The sequence below is a fragment of the Anser cygnoides genome, chromosome 1 (genome assembly GCF_040182565.1).
Source record: "Anser cygnoides isolate HZ-2024a breed goose chromosome 1, Taihu_goose_T2T_genome, whole genome shotgun sequence".
Lineage (NCBI taxonomy): Eukaryota > Metazoa > Chordata > Aves > Anseriformes > Anatidae > Anser > Anser cygnoides.
The window spans coordinates 189,360,458-189,377,828 of NC_089873.1; the positions used below are offsets into that span (position 1 = coordinate 189,360,458).

Consider the following 17,371-nt stretch of genomic DNA (forward strand, 5'->3'; position numbering starts at 1 on the left):
TTTTCAGTTCTCCCTTTCAATAAAACACTGTTTCACAGGCAGTCTGACGTGTGTGGGGCCAGGAAAAGCTCAGCTGGTATTTGCCAGGGAACTCGAGTTTCATTAGCAACCTCTGCAAACTTGAACCGTGACATTGCTGCTGCCAGCCAAGTCCCATCAGAAGGGCTACATCCTGCTACTTCAGTAAAAAAAAAAATATATATATTAAAAAAAAATAATCGATCTTAAGTCCCTGCTTTGGAAAAGAAGGTACTGTTCTGCAATACAGCAAGCAGTCCAGGAGCCATTAAACCAACAGTGGGTGGGACAAGCAATGACTCACAGGGCTTTTGGTGCCCATAACATGCCCGGACAGTTTCGTGCTGCTATTTTCCATTTGTTAGCTGTGTCGCTACCATGCCTTGTGTGGGGTTGGTGCTGCTGGAGATCTGGCACAGCAGCAGGGAAAGGCTAGCAGAAACCAGGCACAATCATATTTTCTGTGATGGACTGTGTGAATCCTGTGGACTAGGTGAGGTGTGAGAAGTGGGGTTTTGGCTTGGCCACTCTCCGTGTGAGTCAGGGAAAGGAAATTTCTCCCACACAGGAGTGCCTCAAGACAAAAACAGGACAGAATTTACACTGGATAGAGACTAAAACATCAGGACAGCATTTACACTGGATGGAGGAGAAACCCCACAAGTATTTTTGTGGGGTCCCCATCTGCCCAGGCACCTTGGTTGTGCCACTGTGTCTGTGACAGATCAGGGAGCTTAGCTGGGTTAAAGATAACTTAGTAAAGGGGAAAAAAAAAAGTTGTTTTCAGCCAGATCAGCTCCTGCACTGGCTCACCAGGCAGCTCTACCAAGAGACCTGTCCGTACCCATCAGACAGACGGGAGGGGAAATCAAATGTGGGAGAGGGATGGAAAAGTAGGGCTGGCATAAAAGTGGATGGTTGGGAAGCATGATGGGAGCAGGGACAGGGGCATGGGAGATTTGGGGAATGAGGTTGGAGTGGGGCTGAGTGATGGAGTCATGCCACAAAAACTGTATTCAGCACCAGTGTCTGCTGAAGGCATGTGGAGCGAGACATGCTTCAAGAATCCTCAGTATCACAAAACATAGCTCAAGACTAAGCTCTAACCTAAACTTTGATGAATGATGGAGTATTTTGTTTTATGGAAGGAAGTAAATCTGTCCACGACAAGGACTCGGGGCCTCCTTGCAGGTGGGAGACCACAGGGACATGGCAGCTGGTGGAACCACAGCATCACAGCTGCTGGTGAAGACAGGCACCAACCCTCCCATCTGCTGAGGGCTGCTGCTGCCTTTGGAAAAGAAATTCCTGTGCTGTGACACAGGAGGAGCATGAAGCAGGTGGCCAGGAGACACTGTGCTGCCCTGCTTCATCCCAGAGCAGGAGTATGTCCTCCCCTCAAGGACTAAGCTGGTGCCAAAAATGCAGAATAACATTGTTTGGTGATGGGGGCTGTGGTGCTCTTGAGAAAACACAAGGACAACAAATCAACCACAGCTCATACAAGTGGTGGCCAGCAGCACCACAGCAGGCATCAGTCCTTCTCCTAAGCCTCCTGGAGCATCCTCTGGCCTTATGAGGGGTCACAGTGTGCAGACAGGCCCCGTGGTGGACATGGCATTGTTACAACACAGATTTCAACCCCCCACTGTGATACCACCAGTCCTTTATTTATTTATGTATTCGTGTATTTGTTTATTTATTTAGGTGAAAAAAAAAAATCCATGCTTGCTCCCCGTGCATCACAGTGTAGGTGGCCAATTGGTGTCCAGTCCCCTGCACTTGGGGACAAGTGGGATGTCCCCAGTGGGTGGCATCTAAGCAGCTCCATAAAAAGCCAGCAAGGAGCCCCAGAAGCTCATCTGCCTGATTAAATCATCTCACAGCGAGAAGATCCTTGCAGGTGGGACTGAAAAGTCATTTATTGCTTCTCTGAGGAGCAAAAGGAGCTCACTGTGGAGGCTGCTTGTCCTTTGGTGTCCTGCACCTCGCTGATGGGCCTAGGAACAGGAGCTGTCACCCAAAGGGATGGTGAAGCCCATGCACATCCCCTGGGTGTCCCAAAGGGAGGTCCTTCCCCCTCCTGGGTGCCAGCATGTCCTCTAAGGGCTCTGCCAGGTTCTACAGGATCTGCAGCTTCTCCATGTGAATGCTCATCCCGTTCGCTCCAGCTGGAGCATGAGATCAATTTAGAACAACCCAGGGAATGGTTTTACCACTAGCCTCATTCTGTGCTACCCTTTCATTTATCAAGGATGGACTATTGCCAAACATTCCCTGCATGGCCTAATCCTGCTCCCACTGTGGTCTACAAAATGCACACCACTGATGTGGGCAGGGCAAAGCCAGGCCAGTGCTAAATGCTTGGCAGCATCCCACCTCGACAAGGCATTGGGTTGCTTTTTGAAAGGTGTCTGTGGATGCTAAACCAGCTTCTCTGCTAGAAAAATGCAATCTCAGGGCTAAAGATGCTGCCCAGGGTCAGTCTTTGCTCCATGCCAGCAGAATTTCTCTCCCAACCCTCACCTGGTGCAGACACAACACAGACTGAAAGGGTGCTTGCTGGGAAGCTGGGAAGCTGGCAGATGCTCCAGGAAACTCTTGTGGGTGGCATGCATAGATTTCAAATCCTACCTGCTTTTTTTGGTCTCAGTGCTGAGCAGGACTGCTTGCTTTGCGATGGGCGGGCTGAGGTCCTGCTTCAAGACTGGGGTTCCGATGTGGCAGAATAATGAAACAGCATTCAGTAGTAGAAATGCATCTGTTCACAGATGTAAGGTGCTGTTACATCACTGTCAGGCTGGAAATCTCAGAGGAATAGCTCCGAAGCACCTGCGTGCCGATAGGAGAGAGTTTCCACTAGAGGGTTGTAGTGCTGTACGGAAAGGGATGCGCTGCTGTGGCAGGAATACTGCGTGCGCTCCGGCGCTTTGTCAGCAGATGGAAAGCATCTTGCCATAGCCCAGCTTCCCGCAGCCTCCGCAGTCCATGATGTACACAGCCCGCAAGCTGTGAGAGGAGGGCTGCTGCCCGAGCGACCCGCTTCCCTGCCTTTCCCGAAAACCTAGCATTCCCGTGACTCAGCAGCTCCTATATATGTCCGTACGGATATAGTAAGTAAACACACCGTGCCTGTGCATATAGACACATCACATACAGCCAGCACAGGGCTCTGTCACCAGCCATGCCCCCATGTCCCACACAGAAGGTCCTTGTAGGTCCACGTCTCTATGACCCCCGTATGCACCCGCATGTCTTTTGTGGTCATATATTTATTTTTGTGCGTGGATGTATGCTTGCAGCTTTCTGGTGTGCTGGTGTGCAAAGTGCTGGCGGCTGCACCACCGAGAACGGGGTGGTTTTGCCTGCAGAAAGCAAAAACTGGAGTTGTGCAGCACGGCAGGGAAAGCCCAAATAAACTGGAGCGGCCTTTCCTCATAGAAAGAGCAAAAAGGCAAATGCAACCACAAGCCTTGCCTGCAGCATAGAAAACAGAGTGTGACATTCATGGAGAATTTGCATAGCGCTCCGTTCGTGCACCACCTGTTTGTGTGTCTGGGACTCTCATCGTTTCCATTTATAGAGAGATGGAAAATAGATTTTGCCTACATTTTCATTTCTTTTGTTATCAGAAAGGCTTTGAGGAAGTAAGTAGGTGACATTCTTGCAAAATAAGTGATTACGGCAGAAGATGGGCCTGACTTAGTTCCCTCTGAAAATGACGTAGACCCGAAATGATTTCACCTACATACAGGTGTGTAGAAGATAGCCACTGAGTTGACAGAGAACCCTAAGAGTACTGGGATTGCTTTTCTGACCCCAAAGAGACATTTGGTTCATCCTTTGCCCTTTATAGCTGACAGAATCAGGAGGCTGGAAGGGCTTCTCTTCTCATGCTAGCGGGAGTTGTCATAAGGAGCTCAAGTGGGCTGCAGAGGACAAAAAGGACACCAGGGGAGCCTCACCCGGCTGCTGAGACCCACAGGGCGGACACATAGGGTTGGGAGAGCCACCTCCAACAAGCAATGGCCTCCATAACCAGTACTCAGACCTCAGGGAGAGCAGGCAGGCCGGAGAGCAAGGCCCGTGGTGCCGGTGGAGCCCCCGAGAGCATCTCCTCCTCTAAACCGAGTGACGGTACCGGCAGCGTGAGCGTTGCCGCAGCGCTGGCTCCAGGCAACGAGGAGCTGCCCTTTCTCTCCGGGGGTGCTGCTGTCCCTTGGTGCCTGGTACCCTCTGCTCGGGCTGGCCCCATGGAGGGGTGGTGGGCCACCACCGAGGATGGGTGGCTGCTGAGGAGGTACGGAGAGGGAAGCGTGGCACAAAGCCGCAGCACGCAGGCAGGCTGCTCTCTTTGGCACGCAGCTCTGCAAACCCTCTTCTCACGTAGCCACGACTCCGTCCCTCCCAAAGGAGTCATAAAATGCAGCTTTACCCGTCCTGCGTGTGGTAATCAGACGGGCTTAAGAGCTTAAGCGCTGTTATGGCAGCAGTGCCTACAAAGGTTGCGCCGGGCTCCTTGCCCGCCTCGGTCTGCTTCTCTCATCAGGCTGCTGCTTGGCATGGGCGTGCAGGGGCACATCGTTAGTGACGGAGGCGGCCAATTGAGCTTGCTAATAGGGAGGGAGGTGAGAAAGACACGTCCCTCAGGGCTGCTCACGGCCACCAGCAGCTCCTGCAAGAGCCCGGGGCTGCGCCGCTTGCCCGCGTCCTGCCGGGCCTCTGGGTACCGGGATGGTCCACAAAGCGAAGAGACGGCAGTGAATGGGTTTCATCCTTTTAGGCTGCTTTATTAAGCAAAGCAAAACAAACCCAACCCCCTCAATATACCTGGTGCTCATTGACCCAAGACCCCTGTCCACAGCTCTGGGGGAAGGCCCGGGCCGAGGCGTGGATGAGGTCAGTGCTGGGAGCATTGCACACATGTATATTGACCAAGGAAGACCAGACAGGGGCCAGCTTGCTGTCCTCCTGTACTCAGTCACCAACAAATGCGAAGGAAAGGGTGCCCTGTGCATTTTTGTGTGGGCAGCTGGGTGCAGGACGATGGCGAAAACCTGCATGCATGTGGGAGATGGTCGTGGCTGCACAATCCTTCAGAGGTGAGGCTGAGAGGCTCCTACTTTTCATGACAGGAGCTAAGGACAACACAGTTACGATGGAAGCATAAAATACCCCTTACAGTCATGCAATCAGCTTTCAAGCTTCAGTTTATGGAAAAAAAAAAACCTCTGAAGAATTAACTGGAAGTTGTTACCGTTCCTTGGGCATGCTGAGCGCTCACAATAAATCTTTTTCCTGAAGGAAAAAGCAAGGTTAAATCAAACTACAAAGCCCACTGAGCATTAGATTTACAGCAATCTGAAAGGGTTATAGGTTCATTTCTTAAACATCTGAATTATAGCTGCTTCTGGGTGTCGATACGTGAAGCAGGCTGACCCCCTCAGTTCTGCAGGGAGCTAGGGAATGAGCAGCAGTGGTGAGATGGCGCTGGTTATCGTCTTGATGTGCATTTCGAAGTCACTTCCAAAGAAGTAGATGAGATAGTAGTTGAGTATCCCAGCCATGGACATGAGGAACAGGAACAAAATGATGCGCTTCCCAAACAGGTAGCCAGGAGTGCTGGGGAGACAGGAAGGGAGGGAAGCAACTCATTATCATGGGTCACCTACCTCAAGGAGGCCTCGGCCTCCAGCCTCTGTGGCTGAGACCAGCTGGTGCACCCAGGGGTTGTGACAGAGCTGGGCAGTTCCTGCTCTGGCTTGTGCTTTTGCCACGTCCACCTGCAAGCTCTTAGATGTCAGTGGAAACACCTAAGAGGCCATTCAGAAGGATCTGGTCCATCTTCACAGCCATCAATGGCTGTGGGACAGTTTTATTCCTCATGTGCATAATTAGCTTTATTAAGATGAGAAGACATTGTGCAAATGCTGGCACAAACACGCATGCATTTGCACAGGTAGTGAGGGGCTGGAGCATCCCATCCATGTCCCTAAATCCCTGAAGGGAGAGTGCAGAGGGGACAGAGACAGGATGTACTCAGTGGTTCCCAGTGCCAGGACAGGAGGCCGTGGGCACAGCCAGGGCACCCAGGAGGCTCCCTCTGAGCACCAGGCAGCACTTCTGTGCTGGGCGGGTGACGGAGCCCTGGCACAGGCTGCCCAGAGAGGCTGTGGGGTCTCCTCCTTGGGGATCTCCAGAAGCCGCCTGGACGTGGTCCTGGGCAGCCTGCTCTGGGTGTCCCTGCTTGGGCAGGGGTGGGAACAGGGGCCTCCAGGGGGCCCTGCCAGCCTCAGCCAGCCTGTGGTTCTGTGATTCTGAGTAGGAGCTGCTGAAGCACCCTGGGTTTTGTGAAGGGCTCTGCACAGTCTTACCTCTGCGTTCTCTCCCCCAGGTAGCCCACGAAGTACTTCTGCCTCACGAACAAGTACATCAGGCCAGCAAAAGCAGCAGGAGCTGCATAAAGCACAGAAGAACACATTACAAACACCAGCTTGGGTCCCTCTGCATGTACTGTCCACACTATCCCTTTCCTGAGGACTTTCTGGGTGTAATTCTGCCCTCAGCCACGCAAAAGATGCACCCGGTCCCATCAGAAACCCAGAAAGGAACGTAACGGCTTTCCCCACACCTCCTCCCCTGGCCATGAAGCTCCTCTCTTCCAGAAAGAACAGCCACTGACCCTAGGAAATTAACTAAGCATGCTCCTGGCCCTAACTTTAGGAAAACTCCCATTGCATTGCAGGGGATATCATCTAGGAGAGCAGGTAAAAGCTCAGTGCGTGGCATTGGCCCCAGGTAGGTGGCAATGCCACCTTCACACACCCACATTCCCTGGCCCCAGGCACCTTCTCCCCAGCAGGGCCTAAAGTCACAGCCCCCTCCAGGGCGGCTCTGGCAATTTAATCAAATGAGCCCATTTCCAGCTCTGAGGGTGAATAGCATGGCATGCCCAGCAGGCAGCACCAAACCCTCCACCCTGAGCAGAGGGTAATGACCCCATGGGAATAGTCCAAAGCACCAAAGTGCTCTCCATCCCTTGCTGAAAGTCACTCCAGGTTGAAGGGGGAATAAAAATAAGTGTTACCTTGGCTGCAGAGAAGCCCGGCGCACCAAAGCACGGCAAGGAACGTAGGGTACGCGTGCCCACAGTTTTGGCTAGGAAGGAATTTGTGAGCAAGAAAAATCAGAACAGAAGGAAAATGGAAAGAAAATAATTTTGTTTCACCCACGAGTGACGGTGGGGTGGGTTTGGGCTGTGCGAGCTCCACGATGGCCACATGCAGGCATGGGGATGCTGCAGGCAGCTGGGGGCAGAGCAGGCGTGTGAGCAGAAGCTGGGAAGCGGCTCCTCAAGTGCCCGTGCCCCAGCACCATCGCCGCCTCGCCCATGGATTTGCTTACCTGCCACCTCCTCGTGCAGAGAATGGACACCTTTGTTCTGCCTGCTCAGGGAAACAAACCGCCCCGCGAACATGCCTGGCAGCTGGGAAATGTGTTTGCCTCCTCTAGCATGTGTAACAGACAATGTGTGCTTTGTCAGCTCGGGAAATCCTTGTGCTTAAGTCGTATTACTCAAGTTAAGGGCATTGAGAGCCGAGTGAAAACAACAAGAGGAAAACTGCGCAGCAGAAAGGAGCGTCTGACAAAGTTAATGTGTCTCCTTGCATGTGCACAGGAGTTACTTCCAACTCCCTCCGTCAGCTGGGAACACTCTTCCAGAGGGAGGCATTCTCCTCTTGCAGAGGTCACACACCTGTGAAGGGCAGCATTTTGATGTCCCGTGCCTTTTCAAGCGCAATGCCACCACTTCACGGGTAATAAAAAATACTTTATGTTCTTTTCTCCTCTGGTTTGGAATTAATTTCCCCCCCCTGCTCCCTCTGAAGGGGTGTCAAAGACAAGATGCTCTGGGAAGTGGAGAGCGGAGAGGAGCGGGGCTTTGTTAGGAGCTCTGCCACCCCCCTGCTCCTCGAGCCAGCATCTCTTCCCTTTTGAGCTTTTTGGGACACCGGCTGCGCTTGTGGCACACGTCCAGCTTTAGGTGTTTCCTGGGGGAACTGGTTCCCAAATGACAGGGCATCCTACACGCCAGGGCTGCAAGTCCTGGGTTCACCAGCAAACACAACTGAAAGCCGTGGGTCTGAACGCTGCCGCAGTGCACCCAGCGATGGGATTGCAGAGCAAAGCCTGAAGCTGAGGGCATTGGGAACCCACCTGTGGACCCCAAAAGGGTTTGGATTAAGCCCTAAGGAAGAGGGAGATGAGCTTGTTACTCACTTGGCAGTGTAGACGCGGTCAAAGGCAGAGGACCCCGGCCGCTGGATCCCTTTGCCGTTGCAGTGTTTACTCTCATGCTCCACTTTGCTGGCAAAAAAAGCTGTTAAGAAAAAAGAAAAAAAAAAAGCACACAAGCTGTTTGATCTGAGATGTAATTTGGAGATAGTTCTGAAGCTGGTCCCTGTGGGCTCAGTTCTGCTGTCGTGAGCATCCCCATGTGTGCCCGGACATCAGGAGAGTGCACAGGTGTGTGGCGGTGCAGGATGTGGCCGGCACGCTCGCTTCACCATGGTGAAACCCCACCCTCTGTGCAAGTGTTTCATGTTGTGTCACCTCAGGCGTCCCCATGCTCTCACATGTGACCAGCAGCCCTGAGCCCTGTTTAATCCCCACACCTGCAGAGGTGCGACTCAGGCATTTGTGCCCCCAGGGGGAAAAAACTTCCTAGTCAGAGCCGCCAAACTCCATCCTCACTCTCTAACGGAGCAGGGAGAAAGGAGATTCCTTTCTCTTTTAGCGGCACCCATTTGCCAAAACAAGGCCATCCTACAGGACGCATTCATTTCCCTGAAAGGCTCATTGAAAACCTTGTCTGGATGACAGATCTCTGTGTATCCATGTCGTGTTTCCCACTTTTAAGCAACAGTGTGGTGTCAGGATGTTAGCCGCTGCAAAAATGCGGTACCTCAAGAGATAACGTATCGTGTGCTTGACAAACATGCTTTATCTAACGACACTAAAACAGAGACCATCCATCATGCGTCTAAATATACCAGGCAGCGCTGTGGCAGGCTACAAGCTACAAGCTGCAAGCGTTGTGTTATCACGCACCCAATCTCAGCGCACCCAAGGCACCCTGTGGTTTAGAATATTAGCTGAAGATGTATATAGAAGAGAACACATCACAAAAAATGAATAAATAAATATCGTAACAATAGAAGGATGATTTGATAAGCTGTAGGACTTCTTCCCTGGAATCTAAAGAGCTACTTCTTTTTCCCCCTCACGGATGCTGGAGGCGTGTCTTTTGTACTGATATTGCCTTCAGTAAAAACTGAAGATTTTTGCTTTCCAGTATAGAGTAATTCCCTCTACGCACAGCCTTTCTTCAGAAAAACCCACAGGGCTTTAAGCCAGCATCCACTAAGAGCCACCAGCATGGTGTCTTGGAGGACCTGGCCCTGGAGAGCCCAGAGCTGACCCCATCAAGCAGCACAGCCACCAAGAGCTCCTGGTGTCCCCCTCCGCCCGCTGACCCAACCTTTGGGTTATTAACCTTCTTATGGGGTCTAAGAGGACATGGTCAAAGACAAACAGCATATTTTTTTTTTGTCCAGTGCAGAGCTCCTGTGATGGGAAACCACTCCCAGCCTCCAGCATCAGGGCTGGACAGGCCTGGGGGTGCTGGGTCTCCTGGGCAAGGCCCTGGCTGTGGAAATGCAGGCATCTGTCCTGGAAGCTCTCAACAGCTCTGATGTGGTGTACAGGTCCTTGGTCAAAGGACCGGGCATTCAGGCAAAGGACAGAGGTGGGTTTATCGTAACACCCACATCGTGGGTGAGACACTGAGAAGTACTGGGGGGATGGGTGTTTTGCTTCTCTAATCAGTGGGTTACAGAGGGAAACAGAGGAAAGGCACCTACAGAGTGCCTGTAGGCCAATCCATCCCTCAGAGAGGTACCAGCATGAGAGGAACCACCCCACCAAAGTGCTGACCTTTCTCCACTGAACCCAGAAAGAGCTTAGACAACCAGCTCACATGAGGTGACCTCCTCTTGGCTCACAAAAATGCACCTCCAAACCACTACAGCTGCCTCATGGGCTCCCCAAGCTGAGGGCAGTGAATCTGGGGGGAACCTGGTGTCTGGAGATTTCACCTCTCTGTCCTAACACATCTCCTGAAGCTCTGCAGAGGAGCAGGGCAGCACTGGCAGGTCCTACTCAGAGGTAGCCCTTGCCACGGCTTTGGGCTGGCAGCACCAAAACGAAAACACCGAACAGCAGCATCATGCTCCTGTTAGGCTGGGGAAATGGGAGACTCTGCGGTGTGAAGCAGCTTGCAGCACCGTAGTTGTATTTCCTGCTCTTCTCTGACCGTCGAGGTGAGAAGGTGCTTTCTCACAACCCAAGACCAGTGAGGACAGCAGGAAGGTGTGAGGAGAGAGGAGGCCGAAGGGTTTAATTTGGCTCGTCTGCATGATGCCCTGAGGCTCCAGGGCTGCATCGGCTGCTCTGAGCCTGAACCACCGCAGTCCAGCACTCGGGCACACACCGCGAGGGAGCTGGGGAGATGACCCAGCCGGCAATAACACACTTTTGATTTCAGGTTTGTTTTCAGTGCCTCATTCCCATGAACCAGCTCCTGGTGTGGCCGTGTGAGGGGAGGAGGCCTGGTTGTTTCACAAGTCCACACAAACAGAGCCAGTGCGATGCTACTCCAGCCGAGCAGAAACTGGCGAGCGTACAAGGCTGCCCCTTCCTTCCACTTCACATCGCTTCCTCTGCCCTGATCTGCTGGGCAATGAGCACTGCTTTGCCCTAAGAGCTGCTCGATTGCAACATTGCAGTGACGCAAGAACAAAACCAAAGCTACACGGGTGACTCAGAGACGTCCGGCCACTCGAGTCATTCTGCAGGATGCGGAGATTCCTGACATGAGCAAGGTGATGGCAAACGGGTGGGGAGCAGCACCACAGCCTGCATCTGGATTTGGAACAGCAGCATTCACTAGAACGGCTTTTCCTTCTGCTGTGCTGAACTGGAACCACAGCAAGAGTTTAGCACAACTGCAATCCCTTGACAAGCATTTCTACTGCCCTAATTACTGTATACATAATATACAGCATCCACATCAGTCAGGTCTTTCTAGTCAGAAAGCTTGGGAGGAGGAAATGAAGTGAATGCAAGCTCTGAAACCATAGCTCGGGGCTGCGTGCCACCCTTGAGTGGCACGTGGAGCCCTCTGCAATGCAGCCAGTCCACAGCAGTCAGGTCAGTAGTCTCACAGACGGATTTCCAGGAAACCAAAGTGCGTGTCAGTCTGCAAGGCAAGGGCCTGAGTTTCAGAGTGTATTTGGTTTATGTGGCAAGGGTTCGGTAGCGGGGGGAGTGAGGAAGAGCCCAGGAGCTGTGTCAGATCAGAGCCAGCTCCAGCTGGCTCCTAAAGGGATCCATGAACGACACTGGGTGGGCCTCTGTGAGAGCAGGTTGAAGAAAGAGATAAAAACCGCTGTACAACAGCAGCTGGGAGAGTGAGGAATGAGAAGCAGCCCTGCAGCCCCCAGGTCAGTGCAGCAGGAGGGCAGGAGGTGCTCCAGGCACGCAGCACAAGTTCCCCTGCGGCCCGTGGAGAGGCCCCTGGTGGAGCAGGCTGTCCCCCTGCAGCCCGTGGGTCCCACACGGAGCAGATCTCCACGCTGCAGCCTGTGGAGGAGCCCCCGGTGGAGCAGGTGGATGTGGCCTGGAGGAGGCTGCGGCCCATGGAGAGCCCCCGCAGGAGCAGGCCCCGGGCCGGAGCTGCAGCCCGTGGAGAGGAGCCCACGCAGGAGCAGGGGGTCTGGGGGGAGCTGCCGCCCGTGGGGGACCCGTGCTGGAGCAGTTTGCTCCTGGGGGATGGACCCCGTGGTACGGAGCCGTGTGGGAGCAGTTCTGGAAGAGCTGCTGCCTGTGGGCAGCCCCCCAGGCTCAGTTCGGGAAGGACGGCATCCCGTGGGAGGGACCCCACAGGGAGCAGGGGCAGAGAGGGACCGTGAGGGAGCGGCGGAGACAAAGTGCTGTAGATTGACCACAGCCCCCATTCCCCCATTCTCGTGCACTGCTCAGGGGGAAGAGGTAGGAGAGGGCATGTGGGGGGGTAAAGGTTTCTTTACTTTGCTTTTGGTTCTCACTGCTCTAGTCCGTTATCAATAGCCAATAAATTACATTAGTCTCCATTAGGTTGAGTCTGTTTTGCCCATGACGGGAACTGGTGAGCAATCTCCCAACGCTTACCCCACCCCATGAGCTGTTTCACTGCATTTTCTCCCCCTTTCCCTTTGAGGAGGGGAGTGAGAGCGGCTGGGTGGGTGTCTGGCAGCCAGATAAGGTTAAGCCACCACAGAGAGGGAGAGGGCAAACCAGCATTTAAGGTCAGGCATCTGGTCAGACGTACATCTGGAACATCTTTCTATTCGTGGCGTGTGCTCTGATGCCCTATTCTGCCACCCTTGACATTGCATACTGGGCATTTACCAGAAAAGAAGATTGGGTCGAATGATGCAGCATTTAGTGCCTATGTCAAAACTTTACCGATCCTCACTCTTTTTCCGCCCTGTGGCAGCCAGGCTCGTGCTGAGCTCCCACCACTTCCCCTCCCTGCAGCACAGCCCATTTCCTAGGTCCGATCATGAAGTTTGCCCTCAGTGATAATCTCCTATTCATACCAAGAAGCCTCAGCAGAAGATTTCAAGCATTTGCATCAGGTCCCCACCATGCTTCTGGTTCGCATTGAACTCGGACAATCTCAGTGTACCCAGGGCAAAACCCACTCCCTTATCTGGCTGCTCAGCACCATTTTCTGCTAAAATGATTAAGTATTTGTAAAGAATGATGATCAGGCTAAAAACACATTTGCACAGGAGAGAAGCTTGCAGTTTGATTTAAAAAGCCCTGAAGAATAGCACTGAGTGTAGGGGTCTGAATAAGATCTAAAAAAGGAAACTTCCCCATTCTAGGAAATGCACAGTGTTCTAGGGAGGGACTGCGGGCAGTTGAAATTAGCTGAGCTGCAGCACTAGGACAGCTGGGTGCCCCAAAAATCATCCAAGCAGGTTTCTCAGAGGGGTTGGTCCAGTTTTGCTGCCTTCACCCAGCTCTGTGCAAAGCTCTGAGCCCTGCAGCCCATCAGGCTCCAGCCAAAGAGCAGCGCTGGGGCTTTATCCAGAGAAAGAGGTCCCAGTCATCAAATATAAGTTCACATTGTCACCGGCAGCCCCAGCACGGCATCCCTTTCGTTAGCTGACATACATAGGACCAACACACAGAGCAGGACTGACAAGCTGTTGAAATGATGATACGCAAGACGATCCCTGAAAAGGGAAAAAGACCATCCCTAAAGCCAAAGCGATGCCTGCACCCACACGCACTTAGAGCTAGAGGTTATTTGCCCAGCGATCAGCTCAGCGTACATCACACTGGATTTTTCTCAGCCCTTCCACAAATGCTGATTTGTGTCTCACCGTTCTGGACGACGCTGATCAGGGTGACGATGGCGAGCAGGACCACGCTTCCCAGGGTCTCCTGGTCCATTTTGCGAGCAGGCTGTCAGGGTGGACGCTGCAGCCGTGGTGGCAGCTCAGCCCTGCGAGCACAGAAGGAGGAAGTGATGATCTCTCTTATCTTGAATCGTGAAACACTTCCTATGGCCTCACAGGAGAGCAGTAGCACCCCGCACTCGGATGCCTGCCAGCGCAGCACAGCCACAGCCCACAGGCTCCGTCATCACACCCTTTTTCATCCTCATCTCTCACTCTTTTACAGATGAAGCGCAGAGAAACAAGTCAGCGAGTGCCTGACCACTGCCCAGCTAGGAGGAGAAAGGACGTTGGCCAGTCTCGGTAACCCTGCTGCTCCCAGACACAGAACCCCCCTGGTCACAGCCCCACCAGTGATGAGACCCTCAGGTCACAGGCAGAAGCTCCCCGTGCATGCAGCGTGTTGGAACAGGTAGGTTGACCAAGGAGAACACAAATGCTGTGAGCATCATGAGTGGGCGCAAAATATATGTCATCACCAGGGATGGATCCTGCATCCTTCCCTCTGGAAGATGGTGACAGCTGCCAGCATTCAGCTTTACTGGCTCAGCCTTTGCAGGTGCACCCCAGTTTCACTAGGCTGAGCCCATTATGGCTGAATAAAGTTGTTGCAGCATGTTTTCTGCCCCAGCTCTGATCCCATGGAAGATGGGATTCCATGTGGCAGGGAAGCACAGGCTGTGGGAGTGGAAGCTGTGGAAAGGCTTCTGTGAAGTTTACAGCATCTTCAGTGAGGTGAGGCAGTGGCACAGGCTGCCCAAAGAAGCTGTGGGTGCCCCATCCCTGGAGGTGCTCAAGGCCAGGCTGGATGGGGCTTTGGGCAACCTGGTGTGGTGGGAGGTGTCCCTGCCCATGGCAGGGGGGTGGAACTGGGTGGGCTGTAAGGTCCCTTCCAACCCAAACCATCCTGTGATTCTGTCAGATGGCTGGAAAGCATCCTCATCCAAAGTGCACACCACTAGCTGGCCAGAACCATTCTGCTCCCTTTTGCCCATATTTGCATGGGGAAAAGCCTTGTTGAAAACATTAACTTTTACTCCACCACGCGCTACCCCGGAGGCCTGAGAGCTGCCCTCAGACAACTGCTCACATCTCCCTGCGACTCACCCAGGCGCAGGATTCCAGTGGGTGCACGTTGCAAGATCCGCCTTGTTCCGTGGGGACAAATTTACCTACAGCTGTGTTTTTACCCAGCCTCTCTATCATGCAAATTGTTATCACCTAAATTCATAGATAAGGAGAGCTATCGGGTAACTTGGGTACAAGCAAACATACAGAAACACGCCGCCAGCGAGGGGGTGGCTAACACCGCCTGTGAGCTGTGACCTGCTGTTAGCTTACCAGGAGGAGGCTGCACTTCTGGGAGACCTTCACCACCATCCGCACACTACTGTACGAGTGGCGAGGCCATAAGCAGTAATTAGATATAGATTTGGGCTGTGTTTTTTTTTTTTCCCCCCAGATTTTCAATTCTTGGTAAATTTGCTGGAGGAAGAAAAAAGGAAGAACAAAAAGAGAAGCACAGTTGCGCTTTGAGAACGCTTGTATTTGGCCTGAAGTTCTTATTCTCCCCACAAAAACTGTCTTTTCTTACTTGAGCATCAAAATTTTGTCGTCTACCAAGCACGGGATCATAGCTGGTATTTAAGGATGGCTCTTCATGTTAAGTTTGGAGTTGCCCTAATGCAAAAAATAAATATATATAGTGGGAGCCAGTGGGTTTTCAAGCTATCCCACCCAAACTTATGCTACGTGTGCTAGCCAGGTGGTGAGGGCTGGGGTGCCACCGATGCCTTCGCTTACTCCTCATCCCCACCAGCTTGTCTCCCCCTTGATATCGCTGCTTTTCCTCCCTGCTTTGTGCTTCCCCTGGGTCCCATCCGGCTCCGTCTGTCCGCTGGTACCGCTCGGCGCCAGCGCCGGCGCCTGCTGCTTCCTCCTGCCGGGGCTCGCACCGAAGCCATCCATCAGGCAGCGCCTGCATCCCCTCCTAGTTCCATTTGGTGCTGAGAGCCCCCTGTGGCTCCGTGTCCCCAGTCCTCCTCCGTGCCGCCTCTGTCACCAAAATGAAGCGCCATCACATCGAGTCCAGAGCCTCTTAAGCTAATTTCTGCGTGTGCAGGAGGAAAAGGCTTTGGTAGTGCGAATGCATTACGTGTGACTGCCTTAACATAAGAATTACAGGTCTGGTGTCTTTTTTCTTTTTTTTTTTTTAGGTGTAACATCAGGCTGGACATTGCCAAGAAATGTTAAGGAGAAGCAGAGGGTATAAGGGATGCTGAAGAAAAGGACCTGTCCCATCACCATGGCAGAGCAACACTGCCGAGGTCAGAGGGAGAAGACACCCCAGGCAGGGTTATCTTTCATACCTGCTGGCATTGCAGTGGCTGCAGGATAGAAGGGGGCTCTGGTGATCTTTGTACAATTTAGAGAAATGGCCTTGGAGGGGGAAAAGGTGCCTGCATCTGCTGCAAGCCCCAGTCTGTGCTGTGCAGGCAGGGCAATGCTGTGTTTCCCCTGCTGCTGCTGGATCCCAGCCCTTCTGCTTGCCATATCGCCGTTTGAAATCCTCGTCTTCCTGCCAGAGGAAGATAAACTTGACGCGGAGAGCTATGAAGCCCGTGAAAACGTGCAAAGCTAGCAAGTTTTTCCAGTTGCACTGTACGGCTTCCAGCACGCTAATCTCTTTCTCTGAAAATCTTGAGCAGCCAGCCAAAATAATCCTTTCATGGAAATACTCTCATACGGAACAGGAAAGGACTGTGAACACAGATCTATAAATCTCGTGGGGGGGTCGTCTTGTCTCTCCTCCCTTGCTCCCTGTTCAGCTCTTGGCTGCAAGGGCTCTGGTGAAAGCGTGTGTCCCGGTAGAATAAAACCTGGGGAGCTCCTGTATGCAGATGCCAGAGGACACAGGCTGTTTGGCGGCTCACTCATGGCTTTTTTAGAGACCGCCCGAGGCCCCCTGGGCGGCAGCTTCCTGGGTCTGCCCCGCTGCTCCCCTTCCAGATGCTGTTTGTGCCCTGACACATTTCTGGAAGCACCTCAACTTCCCATTAGCTCTCGCGGATAATTATTGAATTATAATTATTAATTATAAGTATTAATTATAACTATTATATATTATTATATACTGTTATATATTATTATATAGTGTGTAATTAATTATTAATTATTGTTATATTATATATTATTATAATTGTAAATAATTGAAGCCCTCTGTGGCTTCAGCAGGGTCCTTAAATACTGGGGGATGGAAAGGGAAGGGGAAGGGGAAGGGGAAGGGGAAGGGGAAGGGGAAGGAAGGGAAGGGGGACGAATATTCTTATATCCTTTAGATTAAGAACCGAACAGACAAAAAAAACACAGCAACCTCCCAAAACACGAGCAGCAGCAGCAGCAGCAGCAGCAGCAGCAGCAGCAGCAGCAGCAGGACTCCCCACCACCTCCCGCTGTGCCGCTGGGTTCAGAAGCGCCCCGGCGGGGCTGGTACCCAGCGCGTCTCTGTGGCGCAATCGGTTAGCGCGTTCGGCTGTTAACCGAAAGGTTGGTGGTTCGAGCCCACCCAGGGACGGGGTGCTCTGTTTTGGGTCACGGCGATCTTTTACCTCCCTGCGGCCGCTCCCGGCGGCCCAGCCCCGCTCTTATGCCGGGGGGGAGCCGCCGCAGGGCCCCGGGGCGCCCCCTTAACCGGCAGGGGCCTGCCCCGGGGCTGAAGGAGGTCGGGGTCGCCACAACGCCTCTCAGGGCTGCCGCCAAGGCGGCCTCCGGGAGAACTGTTT

The 17,371-nt window shown here is 53.0% G+C and overlaps 1 protein-coding gene and 1 non-coding gene across 3 annotated transcripts; one reads left to right on the plus strand and one right to left on the minus strand.

Annotated features, from left to right (window-relative positions):
* Window positions 1-4,783: 4,783 nt before the first annotated feature.
* Window positions 4,784-17,324, minus strand: ALOX5AP (arachidonate 5-lipoxygenase activating protein). 2 transcript variants are annotated; one of them, XM_048072828.2, is made up of 6 exons: window positions 17,198-17,324; window positions 13,515-13,636; window positions 8,299-8,398; window positions 7,106-7,176; window positions 6,393-6,474; window positions 4,784-5,640 (listed from the first exon to the last, which is right to left on the minus strand). In XM_048072828.2, exons 2-6 carry the CDS (start codon window positions 13,582-13,584, stop codon window positions 5,478-5,480), a joined length of 486 nt encoding a protein of 161 aa, XP_047928785.1. In that variant the 5' UTR covers window positions 13,585-13,636; window positions 17,198-17,324; the 3' UTR covers window positions 4,784-5,477. The 2 variants fall into 2 exon arrangements, with proteins under 2 accessions (XP_047928785.1, XP_047928783.1); XM_048072826.2 differs by lacking the exon at window positions 17,198-17,324 and adding an exon at window positions 16,963-17,092.
* TRNAN-GUU (transfer RNA asparagine (anticodon GUU)) lies at window positions 17,090-17,163 on the plus strand. Its single transcript has one exon. It is a non-coding gene; the product is annotated as a tRNA-Asn (tRNA).
* Window positions 17,325-17,371: the final 47 nt, after the last annotated feature.

What these genes read in the sequence shown, in the direction of transcription:
- ALOX5AP (XM_048072828.2), bottom strand. Translation starts at nt 13,584, where the DNA reads ATGGACCAGGAGACCCTGGGAAGCGTGGTCCTGCTCGCCATCGTCACC. An exon ending in GATCAGCGTCGTCCAGAACG is followed by an intron (nt 8,399 to 13,514) that starts GTGAGACACAAA and finishes TTTTCTTAACAG; the next exon opens with CTTTTTTTGCCAGCAAAGTG. An exon ending in CGGGCTTCTCTGCAGCCAAG is followed by an intron (nt 6,475 to 7,105) that starts GTAACACTTATT and finishes TGCTTTATGCAG; the next exon opens with CTCCTGCTGCTTTTGCTGGC.